At 40.2% G+C, this 24,088-nt stretch overlaps 1 protein-coding gene across 1 annotated transcript in view; it reads right to left on the reverse strand.

Moving 5' to 3' along the window:
* The window catches only part of FAM117B (family with sequence similarity 117 member B), a 29,047-nt gene extending 6,463 nt beyond the window's left edge, over positions 1-22,584 (reverse strand). Inside the window, exons 1-7 of the mRNA XM_038142911.1 lie at positions 21,851-22,584; positions 14,841-14,989; positions 10,282-10,374; positions 9,645-9,758; positions 3,808-3,951; positions 2,603-2,828; positions 1,655-1,775 (exon numbers count right to left, since the gene is read on the reverse strand). Of these exons, the coding sequence (XP_037998839.1) occupies positions 1,655-1,775; positions 2,603-2,828; positions 3,808-3,951; positions 9,645-9,758; positions 10,282-10,374; positions 14,841-14,989; positions 21,851-22,379 (1,376 nt within the window). The 5' untranslated portion in view covers positions 22,380-22,584. The remainder of the gene's footprint in view (positions 1-1,654; positions 1,776-2,602; positions 2,829-3,807; positions 3,952-9,644; positions 9,759-10,281; positions 10,375-14,840; positions 14,990-21,850) is intronic.
* Positions 22,585-24,088: the final 1,504 nt, after the last annotated feature.

Raw genomic sequence — 24,088 nt, forward strand, 5'->3', positions numbered from 1 at the left:
GTAAAATGTAGTTTTCCTGAGCAAGTACTTATAATCTGGGAAGGAAGTGTGGGAACACAAATTTAGATCCTGACTTGCAGTTTTGCCATCTCAGCACAGAACTCAGCCCAAGACATGCTTTAAGAAAAACAGAGCTGGAATGGAAATCATGGATAGCTTAGGAATGCCTTCTGTGTTCTAATGCTGCAACGTAAATATACTTACAGTGGCCAAAGTCTACTTCAAGATAGAACTACAGAAATCTGCTTTAAAGTCTCTCTTTACTGCTTGAAAATAGCCACCAGAAATTTTTATTCACTTTTTGTTGTTGCCAGCATTGTCCTTTAGCCTATAACCTCTCCTCCCTTCCTTATGTTTGTCAAAGAGACATGTTCACTTCTGTCTTTGTTTTACTAAGCCAAGCAAGCCAATCTTCCAGTATATTTTTGTAGAGATACTTTATTCTGAAAAGAAATCCTGAATCCTGCTTATAAGACAGGGTACGTTTCCATGCTAGCTGATTCTCCCCAGTGTCCAGAAAATTCAACCCCACTTGTAAATTTTCTTTCCCAAATGAAAATCCTGTATAGGATTTTCAAATAGAAATTATGTTTAACAAAGGTTGAGCTTTAAATAGTTACACTGGTGTATTCCACATACACATGGAATTCAACTAACAGATGTGAAAAGATGTTTTTTCATCAGACTGCAGTGTCTGAGGACTATGGCTATGTAGAAACTTCTGTAGAAGCCTGTTTCACTCTACAGCAGAACAGTCCTACAGTTATGCAGAGAGGATTTCCAAAAATAATGCAAATACAAGTCAAACTACAATAGACTAAGTTAGTATTCACTTGCTACAGGAACAATCTGTCAGCCACATAGTTTACACACGCTAAAATACAGATGGGTAACTTCATTTACTGTAAATCCTTCCTACATTGCCATGGGACAGCCTGCAGAGACATCTCAAAATACATTTGCAAAGGTCAGGCAAGCTAATTTTCTTTTTAATATTTGTACTAGGTAGCATTCTTGAGATAATATAAGAGAATTGTAACCAATCTATACTCCTTGGATACGCCATGTGACAAGATGGAACTTTAACTGTAGGTTAAGATTCTCATATACAAGTGACATAAGGGTATAAAAACTACTCTGAAATAATAACAAAACATAACCTCCTAGAATATTCCCAAATCACAGAAGTTGGCTTTTCCAGAATAATCAAAGCATGAAATACTCAGGGTCAAGTTCACTCCTCTGTCACTAGAAGTTTCACAACTACATTCATTTAGCTGAAAAGAATACGGTCTTCAGAGTCTAATTACTGGATGTGCCTGTCAAGCTGTGACGTACATTAGCTGATGTTACAGCCTGTTATTACCTCTACCCCTATTTGATTATTTGACTTCTTCTCCCACTGTCTGCCAGGTAAGAGACTCCTCTCAAATTATGCTGGTTTTTAAAAACCATCACTCAAGATTTCAACATTAAATTCCAACAGTAAAATATATACAGATATGCCAATATATAGTCACACCAAAAAATAGATCAGGTTGTTAGCATGGCTTTAGCAACTGGACTAATAACTTCTATCTGACACAAAACCAATAAAGCAATAATTAATCTGATTCTCAGATGTTATTTCTTATATAGAAAAAAATCAACTTACAAATTTTCCTCGAAGACTTTCACCTTTTCACAGCCCTCAGGAGGTTCACGCTTGAACATGTAGCTGTTGTTGGGTTTTGGCGAGGTAGCGTATTTTGGCAAGGGAGAATTATTCCCATTTTCTGCAGGAACAGAGTTTCTCATTATGTAAATGTGACACACTATAAAAAAACACAAGAGCTACCTTTAAATGCCCCTCAAATTTAAAGCCACTTTATTACCAATGTTATGAAATCCAACAATATTTTCATTTGCCTTCAAAGCCTTCATTTGCAAATAAGCCTTCTTATCTCAATTCCTTTCCTTCTTTCTGTTTCTCTTTATAACATTTTCAGGCTCCTCAGCAACATCTGATCATTCCTGGACATTTTCAGTTTTTAACTGCAAACCTAGATCTATGGTTCTGTACTGTCACCATCTACCCAAAAGAAATGGGCAGAAACCATATTCTTTAAAAAGCAGAACAGGTTTATGTTTAATTATAAAATTCCCCTAGGATCTCTTAAAAGATTCCAGATAAAAAAAGAATAATTAAATAAACCCTCAACACATAAACTTCTATGGGTATGTGTATGAAATGCTATAAGGTTGCAGATTTTGGCCAAGATCATAAAAAATACCCAACACAAGCAACAGGACTACTATGGTGTTTGACCTGATACTGTACATTTTTGCTTCTTCAGCCTGCTTAAAATACTCAAATAATCTATTATTTAAAAGAAAAGCTTTTTGGGAAGCACATTCCTCAGTCACATCTATCCAGCTTTAATTAATATGTGCACACACATATGGAGCACTTGGAGCAACCCAGAAAAACCTGATCATGTACAAAAAAGCCCACATTCTACCATTTCTCCACAGATGCAGGGAACAAACCCTCTCTTTTACCAATGTAATTATGCACATCGCGTAAGTTCAGCATTGTTGAACTTTTCAAGTGACACAGTACCTTTATCTCTGGAATCACCAAGCAGATCATCTGCAGAGCACGGGCTTTCCTCACTGCCTTCATTACAGATGGTAAGAAAGGAGGTGGGAGACACCGACTGGGAGCGGCTGCTGTTGTTGCTGCCCTTGTCCGCTCCACCGGGTGTTTGGGTATCGATGCTGCGAGTGCTGCTGCTGCGCTGCACCAACGGAGGCGGGGCACGGTGCCCGTCTGGAATATCTTGAGGCTGTTAAAATTAAAGGTATCAGACAGCTGCTCTTGCCTGGAGAGCAATTTCTTTAAATCCAGTAACGGTGAGGGTATTTTTGGGTTTCATAAAACCATTTGAGGAAGAAAATTTTACTTGTGACATGCAACTTCAAAAGAAACTAAAATGTCAGGTTCAGAAACTAAGGACAACAATTTCTAAGATTTCACATCATCACAGAATCCCTGAGGCTGGAAGAAACCTCTTGAGACTATCAAGTTTAACATCTCTGCTAAAGCAGACTCAGGTAGAACAGTGTATCCAGGACTCTATCCAGTCAAGTTTTTAATATCTCCACAGACAATGATTCCACAACTTCTCTGGGCAACTTGCTCTGGGCTTTACACATCCTCACATTTTTAAATTTATGCCCACTGCTCCTTTCCCCATCACTGGGCCCTACTGAAAAGAGACCAGCTCCCTCCATTTCTGCACATGAGATGTTTATGCACATTGAAAAGATCCCCTGAGCTGTCTCTCCTGAAGGCTGAACACTCCCATCTCTCTCAGCTTCTCTTCATATCAAAGACATTCTGGCTCCTTAATCATCTTCACAGTCTGTATTTCTGATATCTTATTATTAATTCACCTTTAAAAATCATTCAAATAAAATGAACATTAAAAATGGGCAAATTATGGTTCACCTACGATGGGGACAGTTCACCATGGGCAAAAAAAAGAGTTACTACAAAAACTCTCAAAATAGACATTTTGCTTTTCCCTGTTTTATTGAGATTCTTATTTAGAGGAAAAGGTTCGGATTCAAGCTTTAACTCTTTCATTCCTTTTGCTTTCCAAGAGACTTTTCAACTTACCTTATTAAAGAAAATAATAAATAAAAATATAAATAAAATTAATTCCAGACAAATTTAATTCAAAAACAGTGCAAAATAAAGTTTATGATCTCAAAGCAAAACAAAAATAATTATATAGAGCAAACATGGTGGCAGATACATACAACAAGTTGTTCCTCTTTGTCTCCTGTCTCCTTAATTATTATCTCAATCTCTTGATTCAATCCTTCTACACTGTTTCGGAACCGTGACCCCGTTGATTTGGTAATAGGTATCACAGGAACGAGAGCACTCTTTGGGATGTGAGCCTAAAGAACCAGAGACAATAAGAAAACAATGCAGATTTATTTACAAAACAAAGTTACTATTTCTACCCAAAAGTGACCCTTGAAACAGAACACAGCTACACTTCAGTATCAAGGACTTACACAAAACCATAGTGATTGTGTTCAAATGGATGCTTGAACTAAGGCAGACATCCTGAAGTTTGTTTCAAATCCAATTGCTAGCAGGAAAAGCTACATAACCTAGTCTCAAAATCTCCCTTGATATGGTCTGCCTCTAGCTTGACATAGCTTTACAAGTGAAAATGAAACAGTAAACATTTAAATCTAAGTCATTTTGAAGTCTTTAAAATACATTCACATTCCTCCTAAAGTGAGCTAGACCACAATGTCAAATCACTCATTGTTGGATGGTAACCACATTAAAATGACATTTTAATGGAAATTTGATGTATTGCCACCTGCAATAACATGACACACAGAGAAGGAAAATTATTCCACAAATGCAAGATCGCACTATGTTAAAAATTAAGACCAAAGTATTAATTGCATTAAGACAGAATAAAACGTTGACAAAACTTAGGGAGACTTCCCCATAAAGAATAAAATCCCAAACTAAAATGTTACTACTTAGTTGCTTCAGAATGAAGATTAACAGTTTAAAAACCCAGTGTTTCAAAATATGCACAAAAACTTCATTCTCAGAAAACACATTACTGAAATTTCCTAGAGCTCCCTTCGGCACACCACAGCTTATTGAGATTACCCAGTCTCACCATTAGCATCTGCCCTCCTGTTAGAAAAGTCTCCCTACCAGAATATTAGAAGATTCTGTACTCATTAAGCAGTGCTGTAGTACAGGTAATGTAATACTTTCTGCAAACATTTAGTTCAACTCAAAGAACAGCACACCACACTTAAGTCACAGTAGAATTCCCACGTAAAATTCCTGGACTTTATGGCCTACTGTGCCATGATTGATAGCAACTCCTCTAACGAATGAAGGACCAGCACTATCTGGTCTTCAAAGTCTATTTTTGTGAGGGGGTTTTATTTTAATTTTTCCTTTAAGTAACAAGACTACATAGGCAGACACCAAAGCATTTTAATTTCCTGTGTACATTCTAAAAAATGACACAAAGCTTGTCTGGCAAAAAATCTACCTCAGAAAAATTAATGTACACAAGACATTTTAAGCATAGATCATAATGGAGACTTCTTGTCACAGTCACAAATCTCTACAGCAGCAGAACTCATGAATTATATTGGTTCTGCTTTCCTGAAACATTAGGTTAGCCATAAAAAAACCCAAAAACCAAACATCTTAAAAAAGACTTGCACAAGAACTACAAAAGCTTCTGTTCAGGAAATGCTTGTCACTCTGTTTCTGTCAACAAAAATGAAACAGTCTCATAGTGGCCAAACTTGTAAAGAGTTTCTAAAGTCTTGCCTGGAGATGAAAAAAACTACTGGAGAAGAGCACAAAGAAGTCTGAGAAAGCAGCCCTGCTAATTCTGTTCCAAGCAAAGCCTTGGATCAACAGTCTAGTAAATTAATACAGGTTGATATTCAGTTACAATATAGGTATATCAGCACAAGTTCAGGCACTAAAGGCTGTTCATGCATCCAGTTATTCAATATACACACTCTTAGGACAAACTGAGCTTGCTAAAAACTAGAACACAAGTACTCTTTAATATTTCAGCAGCCATTAGCAAAATGTGGGAATTCTTCACCTTTAAATATGATTGCCTACCACAAAAATTCTTAGGTTCATGCTACTATTTGAAGAGCTCAAAGTAGATTCAGTAGAGTTCAATATAGCTCAGTACAGCATGATTCACTTCTAAGAAAAATAATATTCTGTACCTGACTGAGGATGATTTCTTAGCCCAGGGTGCTAGAGGGTGGAAAAGGAAGGAGGTATTGTGACATTGGTGGAACAATCAGCCTCAAAACAAGAAACTTTATTGAAAATACTGCCTTCACAGAGGTCTGCATGGACACGCAGGAATAGGCTACCAGTTCTGGACTACTCATCTGAATACCCAGGAATGCTCACAACGAGGCAAGGTGCCAACCACAGGATAATTACTGTGCTCACACAGTAACACGTTGGCACAGAGTTTTCAGTTTTGAAACTTATAGGTATGGCATACACTCATGAGATAGGAAAAATGGGTGATGACAAATCTAAATTGTTCACATCAAGAAAAATGCTCTCTTTCAATTTTTCACAAGTAAAAAAACTTTCAACAGAATCCCAGACTTGTGATGCTTTTACGTCAAGCTACCTCTAGGTTGAGCGTATCATGGTAATTCTAGTCAAAAAATGAAATGTTCCACCTGGTGAGGTGGTAAGAGCAACACCAAAAAAACCCAAGCCCCCAGCATTGTGAACTGCATGCAGTTGATCTCAGTATCAATCAATTGGTCAGACACTGGGGACACAGGGTTCCCAGGAAAATGAAAGGAGCAGGGGCCTTGATGGTTCAGAGTGCCAAGTAAAAATGTAGTATCAGCCAAGTGCACTGAGGAAAAAACCTTAATGTTGGAAAAAATAATCAATTTATTCTTCCATCTGGTTTCAGTTCTGGCCTCAATTCTAGTTTCTTCCTTATACCAACGCTGAGAATATAAAAAGATCCCATTGTTTTGACTCCTGTTCACAGATTTAGTACCATGCAATTAACTCAAAATGTTCTCAGAAGCATCCTGAAATCACCTGAGTAGGCTATGACCTTTTTGCAAACTCCTCTTCCAGTTAAAGAGAGACAAAAAGGAACTTTTCCTGCATTATGAAAAAACCACACAAACAAAAAATTTGTTCTGAAAAAAATGTAGTCAACAGCAAGGACTTGATCCTCCCCAACTATTTCCTGCTTGTGAGCAGAGGGTCAGGAACAGCTAACAAACTTATTCTATAGAGATTGTGTGGATTTCTTTCTTCACACAAAAATCATGTTAGAAAGAAGCACAAATAAAAAACCAATTAGAAGCTTAGCTAGCAAGAACCACAAAAAATTTTGCTATAAGTCAAGAATTGCAGTAAAGTTTAAGTAGGGAAGGAAAGAGGAAATAAATCCACTACAATTTCTTCTTTTAACTAGAAGAGAATGCCATTTTCCAAATGTTAAACAGAGTTTACCTGGTCTCTGTGAAGAGACACTTATTTCCTAACACTTTTCGTCACCTTGTCAGGAATCCAACTCCTGGAGCTCAGAAATCTTTACATGACTCTTTAGAGTCAACAAACACAAAAGTTTCCTTCAAGCTAGAAATGTGAAAAAAAAATTCTAAATATTCTAATTACTAAATTCTGGTTTCCACACAGTCCTTCCCACAAATCCTGAAGGAACAGAGCTGCTGCCAGAAATTCTAGTTTAGCAGTTCTCAAAAAAAGAACGAGAAAACAGAGGAACTTAGCCCTTGATGACTACAGATTTTCACAGAGTTAAAAAACAGCTGCTAAATGCCATTAATCTAAAGGCTTCACTCACTCTTTGAATCCTTCTTTAACTTTTTCCCTTTGCAAGTAGCTTGACACAGCTGGCACAAAATTCACCAAGGAAAACAACATTTTGTTTTGTAACACAATCCTGGAAAAGCCGCTTTGCTTCAATTTGTATTTTATAGTTTGTTTCACAAACCCAAAAATGAATTATCCATTGCACAATATTTTATTCATGTACTATAAGATTTGCCAGAATGTAAAGACATCCATACCGGAAAAAAAATAATAAAACTACTATGATGTTTAAAAAGTTATATACATAATTTGGGGAGGTATTTGTCAGAACAGCAGCACTGTTGTTCATTTTTGAAATTAAAACTCACTAAGATCATGTGTGCTACAGTGGCAATACCTTAGCATTCAGAAACCCACAGCTTTGTAGAATGCCAAGCAAACCCATTAAAATGCATGTGATTCTCCAGTGTACTAAAGGGCCCAAATCAAAAGTTCTTCAGTATACTTTTTGGTTGAAAATGTCCTCAAGTCCTACAAATTCAGGAAAAAACCTTAATCAAGTATTGTGATCTGTCTTTCCTTTTGGTTCGGTTTTTTTAACCAAAAGTTTGACACATTTTGAATGTTGATTTTCATGAACTTTCTCAAAATCCTCTAGAAAGGAGTTGGGTCAGTTGTCTTTTTCGTTCACAATTTTGGACCGTTCTGACTTGAGCAGGCAGTAAAATTAGCAGCACAGTACACTGCACCCACACTTCAATAATTCCTAAATTGCTATGTCAAAAAATGTAATCCTAAAAAAAATTCCTAAATATTTCCAGTAGCAGAGAATTCAAACTACTGACAAACTGAATTCAAGAGGCACACAAATCCTGAAAAGTCATGACTGCTAACTAAATGCCCTACAGCAGGGATAAAAAGTTAGGGTCTGAAACAAAAGGTGCTTGTGATTTTTATACAAAGTAGGAGTTAAGAACAGCAGAGTAGAAGAAACTCAAAACACTATTTTCTTATTTTCATTCTTGAAGTAGAACACATTCACTCAGACACCTGACTTTGAAAGAAAGAATGAAGGAACCTGACTTAAATTATTTCCAGAAGGACAGAATGACAGAAATGAAAATTTTTATTAACTGTTGTCAGATTATGATATTTGTTGGAACAATTAATGCCATTTCAGGAGTAATTGGGAATGTAATTAGATTTTCAGAGAAGTTTCACAGCTGAACTACTTTCTCAATTCACAACACCAACAGTTTCCAAGTTTCTTTCAACTACATTGCCTTGCCATGGCTATTGTGAGGGATTTGGTCTTTTTGTAACTATTAAAAAATTTTGTGGATCAAATGTACATTCATGAGACTTCAGTAGGGAGAGAAAAAAACTTTCCTCCTGAAAAAAAAATCACCTAACTTTTCTATTGGTTTTCTTAAAGTTACTCAACAAAAACACACCTGAAAAAGGATCTGTGTTTTTGAAAGCCTATAATTTTTTTACACCTGCTATCAATTGAGCTAAAAATATTACACCTCTGTCAACCTGACCTCATTAGAGGCCTTGAAATAAAACTGAAACTGCACACAGAACATGTGGCAGCCTAACCATCACAATTTTAGTAGAAGGGTTTCTTACTTTAAGTCTCAAGGCATGATAAATAGGAAAAAAAAGGACAAAATCTTAAAAAGGCTGAATGAAGTTATGAAGTGCGTAAACACTTAAATAATCTCATGGAGTAGCCTTTTGTGAGGTAAGCTTTCTAAATCTCATCACAGTATTAGATGAGCATTTGGCAAGGCAACAAAATGTGCTCAGAAAAGCTACCTTTTATTTGAGTACACAGTTTTACCAGCAGTTTGCTCCATGCCATACTCTACGTGCAAAGTCATACCTGTCACAGCAACATGTAATGAAGAAGATGGACTCTAGTTTTAGATTTAATTTATCTGTCATCCTTTTGTGGAAGCTGCAGAATGTACTTTAAAAACTTTGCTTCAAGGACATATTTAACTACCTGAAATTATTAGAAATCGGGAGTTCAAAGCCAGCTCACCCAAGCAACAAAAAATCTGGGCCCCCATTCACTCAAGCAGCCAAAAGAAAGAGCTCTATTTCATAGAATTCACCTATAGCTACAACATATTGAGCAGGCTGTGGTATTTCTAAGTTCCCTCTAAGACAAATCACAACCTTGAAAGGATCTAAAAGTAGTATTAGCTACCCAACATGGGCAAAAAGCAGCCCGCCTTACCTGACTGTGGTTAATGGCTGCATGGTTGCCATGAAAAGGGGACTGCCTTTCCTTGTCCCGATGATGCCTGCTGCTGTGCTTGCTTCTCTGCAGCTGTTGACGCAATTTTGCAATCTAAATAAGGAAAAATCCACGTCAGTTGAATCTGAATACAATGGGTGTATTCAGGTACACAGGTAATTTCACCCATTTATTCCATCACTTAGTTAAAATTATTTACTACCGTAACATTCATAATTACTGCCAGCACTAGATTATACTCAAGTTCTTGCAAACCTACTATGCTAGCTACCAGTTCAGCTGACACTCAGAAGACACCTCTAGAGGTTTAGTGAAAGAACTCGAAATACATAAAATTTGAAAGTAATGAGGTCACTGCTGTTATTTCCCTCTTTGATAAAAAAATGTCACTCGCATTTAACATTTTCTTTCCCACACATGCAGAGTGAAAAATATTAATTGACCTGCATTTTTATATTAAATCAATAGCAAATGAAAAGCAGTTTCATATTTTTAACCAAGCCCACCATCTGATAATTAAACAAAGTAGTAAAATACTCCTGCCTTTCTGAAGCATCATGGTATCAGTGCATACTAAAAAAAACATTTAATCCAAAGTCCTCAAGTAATTTCTGACCTCCTTGAGTTGTTCATTGCTGCCCCATGATGATGAACGTTTGTGTGAGCTTCTCTTCTTTTCTAAATATTCTTCAGCCCAGGCACTTTCTGTCTGTAGGAAGAAGATTACAGGACTAATTAAAAAAGGTAATTGCTACTTTCTGGCAGAATATTTTGAGACAAATTAGAAAAGAGAACATTTAAGAGATGCTAGATTCAGAACTGAAAGTGAACATAACCAACTAGAAGCCTTTCTCACAGGTAACGTATGAAAAAACAGAGTGAAACTATATAAATAAAAAACCCCAAACCCACAACTTTCAGACCTAGTGTAATACAGGGATGGGCTAGTTTCCCTTCCAAATGACTGAGCATAAGGCAGTACTCACAGCCAGACATACCACAGGCTGCTACAGAGCTCTGAAGAACCACTGTGAGGGTGCTGAACTGGGGGGAGATGCTGTATTTCATTTCCTGCACAGATGCTGACCTTGTTATTTCTGAAGCATTAGCAAGGGTGGCTTGGTGTAAGCGCTGTGAAAGTCTGCACCAGCACAGCTTCAAAATCACGTTCTTGCTCTCACAAATGAGGAGGAGGACAGCAAGGCATGTATGCACCACTAGAGCTATTGCAAACCAGTGAATAAATTTATTAATTCCTCAAAGGGTTCCAGGTTCACAGTTGTCCCAGGCCAAGCAGAAGCAGCACAGATAATACTAAGCTGGTTTCACTGAACCAACAGACTCATTAGTGTTTAATAAAAAAACCTCACAAACATATTGTGGTGAAGGAGTTTTGAGAAATGCAAAATATCATTAAGGCACACTGTATCTCACGTAAGAAAATGCACGGGCGAGCCTGTGATAATACTGCATGCTTTATTGGCAGTTTGCATTCCCACCCAGCCACCTCCAGGCATGTCTTCAAACACAGTGAACTGTAAAGCCTCTAAGAAGACAGATACTAGCATCTATCAGGAATCTCTGAGCAGTCACAGGAAGTAAGGGGAAGAAGCATTTCTGGAAGAAGCATTTTACACACGGAAAGAGACAGCAAATTCCCTTGAAATTCACTCTTGGCACCAAGCAGTTCTTAGCACACAGTGGTGATCTAGCTAACCTCATGTTCTGGATATCTCACTTTCTCCTATAGAGAAGAACTTTGATTGCCTCAAAGTCTTCACACCTACAGCGTGCCATGGTTGTTCTTGCACATGAGACTAACAGCTTGCAGAAGCCACATGCTGATCTTTCCTAGCCCAGCTACACTTGTATCACAGAAACTCAAGTCTTCTGTGGTATTAATCCCTATTTTTCAGGGAATATGGAGCCTTATTCCAAATATACAGGTTGTAACCCCACCAGTTTCAGTTACAGACACAAGTTTCATATAAATTAAACCTCCATTATGAGTACTTTTTAATCTTCATCATTCCAAATCAAAAACTAACTAGGACAAATCTGAACAATAAAGTTAATAGGGTTGCTTTGAAATTCCCATTTCATAGCAAAATCAGAATCCATTACAATCTGTTTTTCTAGAAAAGCACTCATTGATCTTTATGATAAAATAGAAAAATGGATAACCCCCATTCCCAAGTACCAATCTTTGCCTAGTCAATTCTCAAATGTCAGTCTGGAGTATCATCCAATCCTCTAACTCCTGGAACAGTAAGCTTTAAATACTAATTCTAGTTTCCCAGCTCAGCACAACCATTACAACTGCCTACAGGAGAATAATTAACACTCTAATTAGTCTTTGCCTTTAATTTATATTCAAGACTTGGACTCAAGATTCAAGAATTATTTAATAAATTAATATCTGATTCATTTTAAAGCATTAAAGTTGCTTTGATGCTCATCCTCAAAACAAACAGTTAGAAATCTTTTCAGATTCAACTATAGGAAACCTGTACATCAAAACAGAAATGCAATACTATTTTAGCAAGTCTTCTCCTATTTATTCCCCAAATTTTGATTGTAATATTTATTATCAAAAAACAGACCAAATTGCCAAATTGCCAATAGGCAAAGTGGGATTTATATTTCTCTGGTTTCTTAAAGTACTACTACTTGCTTATTAGTTGTTACCATGCACAACATCCTCCCCGCTTTCTAGAATTACAAAGAAATTAATTTAAGGCTGAATTTATTACAGACAGTAGAACACACCAGGAAAAAAAAAAGGCTTAAGAGGCAAAAACTTTCCAGTCAAAATGAATTATTTAAGAATTAAAAAAATACAAAGTAATTGTCTCATTTTAACTTCTAAGACAAACATGTTTCATTCAAAGCAAAAAAGATGAGATTATAAACATCTGTTTTATAAGTACTTAATAATTCTGGAATTCCAGCCAGACCCTTGGATGCTCAATAATATACCTATTCATCATCCAACAACTATTCTTCACCTACATAATTCAGTCTAGTTTTATAGACAGGTTTCATCAAAATCCTCAGTTGCAGGAGGAGTCTGACAGAGAGACAGTCTCTGCATGACCTGGGGTCTCCTACACAGCTCTCAGCTGTGACCCATGGGCATTTCTAGAAAGGCCTGCAAGCTGCATGTGCCACTAAATGCCATCTCTTCCCAGTCTGCTCCCTGAATGACTCTACTCCCTGTGCCATAACTCCACACAATCAAGATACCCCGCTTACTTAGCCTTTTATAACATTGCCAAATTAATTCCTGTTCTCGGAATCAGAACACAGTCATTTCTTGTCAGACTTTGTGAAATTTGAAGTTACACACACTGGAACCAGAGTATCTCAGCAGTGAAACTTCATCCAAATAAGACATTTTCAGAAAAGCTGAACAGTACAAATGGGCAGCCTCTTAACATCTTGGGAACTAACCACTGTAAGTCACATTTTAAACTTGTCCCTAGCTCCAGTGGCTGCTCTCAGGTCCACTGGAAGATTAAAAGCTGTAATACCTCATCAGTGTCATATCAGCATCAGCTTTGGACATACAGATGTATGTCTATAGCCCTAAATTTTCTACTGGTTTGATAAATTCTAAATTAGGAAGTGCAAACAGATCATTCTAGTTCTCTCAGAAATACACTACCATAAATCACCACTAAATGTATTCATTCTGCAGAAATATCTAATGCCCTTTACAGTCTTCCCATTAACCTTTCAAATACATTTCCTCTACAAAAGCCCCACTACCACAGCACTTAGATGTGTCAGAATTGGAAGAAAAAGCCAAAAGCAAAACGCAAGCCAAAAAGGATGATATCTGGCAAATACAGATTATAAAAGCCCAACCATGATTCAGAATATATCAAAACTAACCTGAATGAGATCAACTGAACATAGCAAATACTTTGGCAGCAGTACAGAAATACAATTATTTTGTAAAAAGTATTATTCTAAGGAATCAAATATGAAAATAAATTGTTAGGACACCCATATGGGTTTAGTTCTGCCCTTTAATGATGCCTTTTAACAGCTAGGCACAAACAGACACTCATACCTTATATCATATACCTTTCTTCATCCTCCTCCTCTTATTTCAATTTGCTTACTTTTTCACTCTGTCTTCTAATCATTTTTCTAATTCGTTTTCCTGCACAGAAAACTTGTTCCTCAAGTCCTTTCTTCTTCACCAGCTCCTAATTCCACCTTATCCACATGAGCATATTTCCCTACAAAACACCTTCCTTCTCTACTGATCTGCTCTTTGAATTGTGGTCCTTCCCACAAAAGGCTGTGGATCTCAGAAAGGCCCCACAGTAACGCTGCAGACCTCATCTGCTCAACACCCTACACGTCCTTACACACCGAAAACTATACAGACACACTTTTTCTACTGTTACCAAACCTAAGAGAGGTTCAAACATAAGGATGTCCCGTATGCTATGAGGTCCTCTTCCAACTGCATTCTGCTTATGTTCTTTGGAATTAGTGGAGACTTCTTGTTGAAACCATGTTCCAGGAATAGGGATGTCATTCAATTGTTTGTTGGTTCCATTTTTACAGGTGTCACGGGACTGAATCTTTAGAGCTTGTGACATTTGGTTAAGCAGGTGACGTCTATTGCCAAATCATGTATTTTTTAACACTTTCCAGTTGAGCTAGATTTCAATACCATTTGCAGTTCAACGAGGCAGTTCTTCAATGCATATAATTCTATATTTGCTGCACAAAACCCAAGTGAACATTATGGGGCTTTAACAAACAGAGGATGAAGCGCTGGAGACAGACATACATATAAGGATACCTCACTAAGTTCTCTGTATAAATCTAAAGTAAACAGTACTTAATTCCAGCACTATCTAGTGCACTGCACCCTGTAAGAACAATAAGAATACACAAGTACAATGTACTAGTGTTTTCCTGAGGCAAGAAGGAAGTGGAACACCTAGAAGATATTACAGTTCTCAGCCTTTACTTAAAGAATGCAAATAATTCACACATGCAATAGCAAAGGTAGGATTCCTGCAATTTGAAAGTGAATAGGAACTTGTGACCAAGAAAGCTATAGTGAATGTTTTCAAGGGAAAAGCTTCTTACATTTAAATCCTGTCTTCACACTTAAATGCTCCAAAGACAAAAAAACCTCTGTCCTACCTGTGTGGCCTTGTCTCTCATACAGGGAGCAGCTTGTCCGTGATTATCCCGGGGCCACTGTCCAGCAAGGTACGGAGCAGCAAGTGTATCCAGTGAAGAGGTGCGGCGAACAATACTGGAAGGGCTTGATGAAGGGGGTCTTGATTTGTCTGTTAGAGCAAGAACATCTGATTACAAAGAAATCAAGAGAGAGAGCTTATCCATTTAAACAGTCTACAAGAAATCATATCAAATTGGAACTATGTTTTTACGTACACAACAAGATACTTTTCATATGGAAATTAGGTTAAGTTTGCTTTTCCAGGCTCTATTCTGTTTGAATAAGCTTGAAATCTGTTTTTTTGGTTTCCTTAAAAACAACCTTATGGCAAAAATGTTGCATTAGAGCTTACGCACCACTATTTACTCCTTTAAAAGTCTAGCAGTCATTTGTCTCTTAAATGATGAAGGTGTAGAGGAATGTTTAGAGCTATGTTTACACATATATAAAGGTTAATGAAGAAAAACTGGGATGAATTTTTTCAGTTTAATGCTGAGCTTACAGTTCTTCCCAGCAGTCCTTCACCTACTTTACTTCAAGGGACACTATAAAGCTGCATGTTTTAATCACCCAGCACACGACATATGGCATAACCCTCAGATTCAGAAGGCAACTTTGATACAGTAATGATTTACATTTTACAAGCTAATTGAGACATCTCCTCCCTTTACATACTACTGAGTAACTACATTCATATTTGCCTGGTGCTGTATCTTCTGCAACATCTCATTTGTAGTGTATATACTGGCATTCTATTTCAGAACAATTTTGATACTAAGAGGAATCCTTACTAAAAAAGGTTAAATACAACAACCATTGGAACTAATATGAGAAGGAAGACTACTGTTAAAAATAAAAATTTGTATCTATCCCATCTGTCAATGATGTCTTAAGTAAAGTGGCATAAAAACTACACCACAAGCTATGAAGAATAAACACTGAAGAAAGTTTCCTCAACACAGTAACTGAGGTTGGTAAATTTAAGAGATTGATAAGCAGCAAAGACCCGGGGTTTAGACATACACACCTGCTCACACATTTTGAGATGAAAAATGCAAATCCTGAGTTCACAATGATCTAAGCTTACTATCATCTCATCTACTCCCCCCAAAAAGAATTTCAATTATGTATTAAATAATTTTACCTATAATTAATAGAAAGTCCTAAAATACATGGCTACAACACAGCAAGCATGACTCAGAAATCAGACGGAAGCTTTATAAGAGGGCGCTGGAAAAACTCAGTCATCTGTCCTCTCTTTCTGTGCCTTAGCATTAATTCTGCACTACAAGTATTTGTATTACACATAAAGTCATTTACAGGCAAAGAAAATTGTGCCTGATTAGTGTCTGAGTGCTAGTCAGAAGATAAAACCACTGACACCAAAAGTCCAAAATTCAATTTCTAAGCTGTTGCAATCTACTAAAAATACACATGATAAATACTAATAAGATCTGTTAGGTATAGATTTCAGTGGAGTGGACAGAACCTCAGTCTAGTGATATTCTAGACTAAATAGCCTCATGCAAATTTATCAGAAATGTACACACTAAAAACATGGGAAATAATTTAAATTAAACTAAAAGGAAACAATTATTGTCACGATAATCAGCCACACTCACATAAATCTCATCTGCTTTATTATTTCTACAAGTACCAACAATGATACAAGCTTACTACTGAGCTCATAACAGATTTGCTCTCAGGGTGTAGCAGCAAACATGTTTTGGAGTTCACACTTAAGATTCCCGTATCAAAGAAATTCTGACTACTACTACCACCACACAGCACACTGAAGGGTCTGTTTGTATCAGACGATCTCAAAACAATTCCCTTTGTGCGTACTATAGGACAAAGTGGCATGCTAACACAGCGTGCCATTCCTTAAAAATTACACTGGCTTCCAAAGTTGAATCAAGCATGTTATTTGTCTTAGAATTAGCTGCCATATCCTCCCTGTTTGTTTTTCTTCTCAGTTATTATTCTTCCTCTTCAAGAAGCTTCTCTCTTCTTACCAAGGGGAAACAGAAAGGATGTGAAAAAAAATTATAAATCAGGAAGTGTATGTAGTCAGCCACATCATCTGCAAAAGCCACTGCAGCAGACAGCTTCAAAACTGGAGAAGCAGAATCTATTACTCTCTTCTCCCTGCCACAATCAAAACAAAAAGCAACTGGAAGACTATTTTGCTGAACAAACAGAGAATGAGAACTGAAGAGCCTGTTTACTATTTAAGTTCAAGGGAAGCTGCTCATTTCAAGGCACAAAGCCTGTAAATACTCTCTTTTCCTCTGATTAAAAAACCCATTTAAGAAATTCCGTTTTCAAATTAGTTATATTTAGATGGGGGAGTGATGTTTGGATATGTTTTTACTTTTCCACCTTCACAACCTGTCTTTATACAAATTCACAAATTCTACTACACAAGTCTTACTGTTTCAAAACATTTCAATGGGAACATATACCATGTTTTCATTGCACTTTCCCCTACAATACTTGAAGCAAGTGTTCAGCTGCTATTTTTCCTTGATGTGACCTACATAACAAGAGATCTGCCTCCATAGAGATAACAGTTACAACAGCTGTGGCTGATGAAAAACAATGGAGCTGTTTCATCAAATAGACGCTTCTTAAATATTAGATCTCTTTTAATTGGCCTGATTATCTCTCTAAACCAGTATTTGTGATAAATATCAACCCTCCTATCCATCTACCACTAGTATAGGCTTATTTAGAAAGGAAAGTCTTTCTGCAATCCGGTCTCAAGCAAAGCAAATATATAGAACAAAACCAAGGCAAACATAGCACAGATCAATGAAGTCCATAATGTGGGGAAGTAACAAGCAAGCTGCCACGTCGTCACCAGTCACTGCTGTACAGGCGACCAACAGAAGTTGCTACAGGTGACCTGCTATCCACACACCACCTCTTGCAGAGTAAAGGCGCCTCCAAAGGCAGCATAAGTTCAGGTACTGTAACAGTGGGACTGAAGAGCAAAACTGAACAGACACAGATGCTTACCAGTAACTAACTGACAGGTATGAAAGAAACCAAAGAAACATCATCTAACACATACTGTGAGAAAACAAGCAGCAGAAAAGCCCAGGATGCCACCCAACTCACAGCATTCCCTAACAGTTCCACTTGAGGCTTTTTTCATACAAGTGGGCTATCCAAAGCACTGAGAAGGGGTGACACCCAACTAGCTCCTCTGGCATCAAGGCACACAGCTGACCTTTTTGTTCTGTTTTGGTCGGGCTTTTCCCCAGAAAGGATATTCATGGGATCTCTCCCATACACAGCTGGCACAGTCATCTTTTCCAAAACTGAAAATGATCTCTGGAGCTTCACCTGCTTTTCATGTTTCATTAAAAGAACTGAACAGACTCAGTGCACTAAGAACAGACACACCACCCAAGTGTGTATACTCCCTTCTGAAAATAATCTTGTCTATCATCCTTGCATAAATTTAAAGAGAACTATTCACTAGTAATTCAAAATTGTTCCACTGTAGAAGAATGACAGAATTAGTGGTGTTTTACAAAACCAAACCTCAGAAAGCCCAAGATGTTCAAACTACTTAACTCTAATAAATGAAAATATTTTTAATCCAAATAAGTGCATTTCCCCTAAAGTGCTTGCCACAAGAAATGTATAATATGATTCTACAAAAATGAATTCACTTTCTTTACTCCGACCATTTGTCAAGCAGCTTAGGCAAGCAAAGCAGGAATGCAATGGTACGCAACGTCTTCTCTCTTATCCTACAGTAATAACTTTCAAAACTACTGCAAAACCTTGGTCATTAAGGTTGACAAGTCTGCTGCTATTATTGTGTCACTCACCAGATTATTAAAAGAAATAAATTCTATGGTGAAATCTAAGTGTAATGGAGTTCCATTTCTTCCTCTCTACCTCCAAGGAAAGCTTCATATATGACTTCTTTCAGACTTCATATAATATTTTCATAATTTCCATTCACACAAGTAGGCTTTAATATTACCCTTCCATAGACAAAACAATGAAGTTTTCCTCCAAATAAAACAAACCAATTTTTCTCCTTGATTTTCAAACTGAGTTGAGATGTCCAATACCGTCAACTGGAATATACCAGAAAGTCCAGCACCCAGTAAAGAACTCTCTCCTTACCTCAAGGCACCTGAAAGTAAACAACTGCTATGGCTCTAGTCTTGACCTTCTTGTTTACTCAGCCTGGTACACTGTAACATTCTTGCAGCTGAGCAGGACAACTCCTCTAAGATGTGTTTCATATAAGAACACGAATAACAAAATCCCATTCGATCTTTACTCAGTGAATAAACCAAGGCAAAACCAATGAAGATAGAGAAATGTTCCAACAGTGTACTAGTAGGTCAAAACAATGACCTCTAAGAGGAGGTTTGCAGACAGCTGAAGAGGCATATGGGAAAACTGAACCAAAACTGGAGACTGCAGGACAGACATTGCAGAAATGTCTGTCCTGCGCAGAAATGAGGCTTCACCAGTGATGGGAAGGGCAGAACACATTAACAGGCAATTGGAAGCTAAATTCTGGGAAAGAAGTGCTAGAGACAGCAGAAAGGCAAAGTAAAAGATGAAAAACAGGTAGTAGCAAGATCTAGGTTTCCGGTCATATTTAGGAGGGAGAGAAGTGGTAGCAAAAGCACGGAAAATTAGAAATTCTATGACAGAATCTTCCACTAGTAATTATCCCATAGTCAACAGAAAATTCAGTTGAGTACTTCCAACATTTAATTGCAATTCAGATCAGAAAACAAAGGCTAAAAAACCCACAAAGATCACATTTGTAAATTCACAAGTTAGGGTTCTCAAGTGTAAAGCAGATTCATGAAAACTAAGCTCAAAACCATTCAACTGTTTCCCGGGAAAGCAAATCTGAAAAATATGAAACTGAGTCTGAAGTATACAACTTATATTTAGATACAACCAGTATCCAAGCTCAGAAAAAGCTATCATTTGTCTAACCTCAAGGTTCATTTTTATCTAAAAAAATATGCCTGCAGCTGTAGGAATGAACTAAAGCCATCGTTAACTGAAAGCAAGAAACAGAAAACCCCAAGTTATTCTGCAGCAGATTCTCAGCAATACCCTCAAGTGTCCTGGGTGTCTGCACAACCATTGCCTCATTAGTAAAAAAAGTTCCACCTCCATCTTCTCAGCTAACACTCTTTAATCATTTAGATGAAGAAAAATACTCAAGTTAACTCAGCCTCTGTCAAGCACTGGACTACACAACACAAATGTTAAGCAACAGGAAAGAGGTTTAGCTTGCATTTGGGGCCAGTACAAGTACAGCTCAGGAACTGGAACATGTGGAAGCAATTAAATGGACACCACTCTTCTGTTTTCACACATCTTGTAAAAAGCTAGTGGAGTTATCTTAACACAGTAGAGTGATCAAATGACTTGTTTCCTTATACACGTTAATTCTTCAAAGCAGTAGAGAGGCCAGCATGGTTTCAGCAGGCTTCTCCACAGTGACTAAAAGACAGGGCAATTCTTGCACCCTAAGTGGTCTGACACATGCTTTTACAAACAGTTTTTGAACCTGGACCTCAAGGCTAACCACACTCTTCCTTATTCTCCAGGCCAGCAGATTGCATCTTAGGCAAGAGTTTCATGAAGTTCAAAGGAAGAAGACAGGATTTTGTGATATGTATAAAGTCTTTCAGGTTACTGATTAACAAGAATCTCAAATGAAGAATACACACATTCCTCGATCCAAAGCCTTTAATGTAATACAGCCTTAATAAAACCCTCATTACTCTTATCTGGAAAGTGGAAAATCTAACTCAGTGCCTTATCAGTCCTCTCTTACACTAGCAGACTAGGAGGCACAGAGTCATCTTGTACCAACTGGTTATGATTGTCTCATTTGGCAGTACCACTCCTCAAAAACCAGGACAGGAAAACAGAAAAAACCCAACGTGGTAGTGTGGTTACAATCATTTTTTTTAGAAAGGGGGAGGAGTATTAAGAGAAGCAGAAGCGTAAAAGGGAGGGCTAGTCCTAGATTTCCACATGTACACTTCTGCATATTAGTCAGCTTTACTCTTTAGATTACCACAGGCAGTTTCATGGAAATGAGTAGCTGCAAGCTTTGGGATCTTGAAAGTAACAGATTTGAGGACATTAACACAAAACCTCACTGATGCATTTCTGAGTAAAATTTTAACCCAAAATAAAAAGGACTTACATATGTCAGCCTCTATTATCCTCAACCTGATGTCATATATTACTTATATTCAAGCATTCCCAGTAAGATTTAATTATTCAAAAAGTTAAAATGCAGTTTGTTACAAATTGCATGCTATCGCCACGCTGTTTTCTATCTTCACTGTAGCACAAGCTTGTCATCACTCCCAAGCACACACGTCCTTCTGCAGGGTTCATGTTGGAACTACTAAGAGAGATATTGAATACTTATGTTCTACACCTATGTGCCATGCCTACAGCACTAGTTAGTTCTTTAATTACAAGCTTAGGGACACTGGATAACAACCATATACACCATCTGGCACGAGGTGTGCAGAAAGGGTAAATGTGAAGGCTTCACAACAACCCCCAAACACAAAATTCACCTTAAGTTCGTACCCAAGCACCCTAAGTACATCCACCCTCCTGAATCCGAGGCAGTACTCGCGGTACTACAGAAGCGGTCACAACCCCCACATGGCACGCTTGGCTCTCTATTCCTCTTCTGAAAGCCAGGGCGCAACAGAGCAGCAACAAAAGCAACGAGCCCTTCCACGCACACACACCCGGCAAGCTCTGCCGCCGGCCAGAGAAGGGGCAGGGCGAGCACCAGCCCGGGCACAGCCCCGTCCCTACCTCTGCCCCGGGGCACGGCGCGCTCGAAGGCACCGCCGGCCCCAGCCCTGCACCCCGCGCCCGGCCCGGCCGCCCGGGACGTGCCCTTTGCCGCCGGCCCGAACCGCCCGTCGCTCACCTTTGCAGACGGGGGAGCTGGGACTCTTCCTCTCCGGAGAGCTCCTGCCCGGCTCCGGCGACTGCCGCCGGTGGTGGTGCCGGACCCTGCCCTCCGGCAGCGGAGGCACCGGCGAGGAGCAGGGCGAGGGCCCGCTGCCCGGTGGCGGCGGCGGGGGTGGCAGGTGGTGGTGCCGCGGGGGGCTGCCCCGCGCCCCGCCATGGCCACGCGTGGGGCTGCCCCGCGAAGAGGCGGCGCCGCCGCCGCTCCCCGCTCCCCCCGGCGGGGCCGCGGCGGGGCCGCCGCGCCCGCCGCTGCCGGGGGGCGCCGCGCGTGGGAGCCCCGCTCCCGGGCCGCCACCGCTCCTCGTGGGGCTGCCATGTTGTTGCTGCTGCTGCTGCTTGAGCTGGAAGGGCACCGTGGCCCGCATGGGCTGGAGGCGGCTGCTCGCTCCCGCTGCTCCGCCGCCCGCCGCCGCCGCGCCGCCTCCCCCCGCCAGGGAGGTGGCGGGGGTCGGGGAGCCGCCGCGCCTCACGCGCTGGTGGGACATCGTCCGTCGGGAGCCGGGGCTCGCGGAAGGCGGCCTGAGGCGGGGAAGAGAGGGATGGGCGCGAGGCGCGGGCCGCACCTCGCGGGGTCCGACGCCTCAGGTGGCGGCTGCGGCCGCCGCGGCCCCGTCCCGGTTCCCGTCCCGCTCCCGTCCCCTCCGCGCCGCTGCGCCCGCAGCCTCCGTGCGCCTCATCAACAATAGTGCCCCGGCCGCGCGCCCCGCCCACCGCGCCCTCCCATTGGGCGCGGCGCCGCTCGGCTCGCGCAGCTACGGCGCGCCCATTGGCTGCGGGGCGCGCGCCTGAGTGGCCGAGCCCGCGCGGGGGCACGGGGCGGGGGGCGCGGGGCGGGGCGGGGGCAGCGCTTAAAGCGCCGCACGCGGGCGGTGGCGGGGCCTCGCGCTGCCCCCCGCACGTGCGGCGGCGCAGCCCCGGCGGGAACGGGGCGCGCTCCCGACTCCCCCTCACGCCTCCCCCTCAGGCCGGGCCGCCGCCGCCACGGGCAGAGCTGCGAACTGGCGGCGGCTCCCCCGCCTCTCGGTCCTGTTCTGAGGCACCATTATCCCTACTCCATCATTCCTAGCCCGAGGTGCGCTCCAGAAGGGGACGGGGCTCCACAGCGGTTTATCCAATCGCTTTGCCACCAGCTCGGTGTTACCGATGATGGCACCAGAGACGTGGGCAATATCCAGGCAGATTTGACCCTCCTTTCCCTTAACTGCTGTGTTTACTCTCCTCCATTAAGTCAGATTAGTTGCATCTTCATTGTAATCTTTTAATAATAATTGTTAACTACTGGTATCCTCTTAACCAAATTTATACATCTGAGCAGTGAATGAGTGCATGGAACAGGCCTTAGTCCATGTATTTGGTTATTTAGATGCAAGGTAAACACATGCTAGTACCTTCAACACGAGAAAGAATCAATAAACCTTTTCACTGTCTTTATTGCAAATGCCTTCTGAGCTACCAGTACTTAGACAAATTCTTTTCAATACTGGTCAACAAGTTGCATGCTGCAATCGAAAACATTGGTATGATACAAATAGTGTGACAACAATTTACATACTGGTCTCTGTTCATCTTGGCTGTGCTTGGGTTTCTTTTTTTCCTCTCTCCTTTGCTGTTTCTGATTGAAACCCACTTCACTCAAAAATCCCTAATTCCCCTTTGAAGAGCTCCATCCTTGTGGCTGACAAGTTAAACAAACCTGAAAATCAAGGGCCTATGTGCACAGGCCCTTCTTAAGGATGCCTGGATACCGGCCTACCTAAAGCCTTAAAGGGTGAAGCTCTTGTTAGAGCTGAGAGCTGTTTGTGAGGAAACAGACTGGCAAAAGAGAGCAGGACAGATGTAGTGATGAGGTTGTTGTGAAGTAAGCTCTTGCATTCTGGATTAATTACATTTATTTTGAAAGGCATTATGCTCTCTCACAGGTACTATACATGCTAGTAATATGGCCTGAAGGAGAGCTGCATGGGTCAATCAAAGCCTTCTGCAAAAGGCTCTGCCCTGTCTTAAGAATTACCCTGTGCTACCACTGAAAGTGGCTGCCAAGCGAAGGCACCAGAAGCCTGGCCGGCCACCATCAGCCCTATTGTATCCCTTCCTTCAACTGTGCCATTTACTTGTTACCTTGTAAATTACACACAGGGACACTTCCCAGTCATTTTTCTGTAGCCATCACCAGCACTGCTGGTACAATGTGGCA

The sequence above is a fragment of the Motacilla alba genome, chromosome 7, assembly GCF_015832195.1.
Source record: "Motacilla alba alba isolate MOTALB_02 chromosome 7, Motacilla_alba_V1.0_pri, whole genome shotgun sequence".
NCBI lineage: Eukaryota > Metazoa > Chordata > Aves > Passeriformes > Motacillidae > Motacilla > Motacilla alba.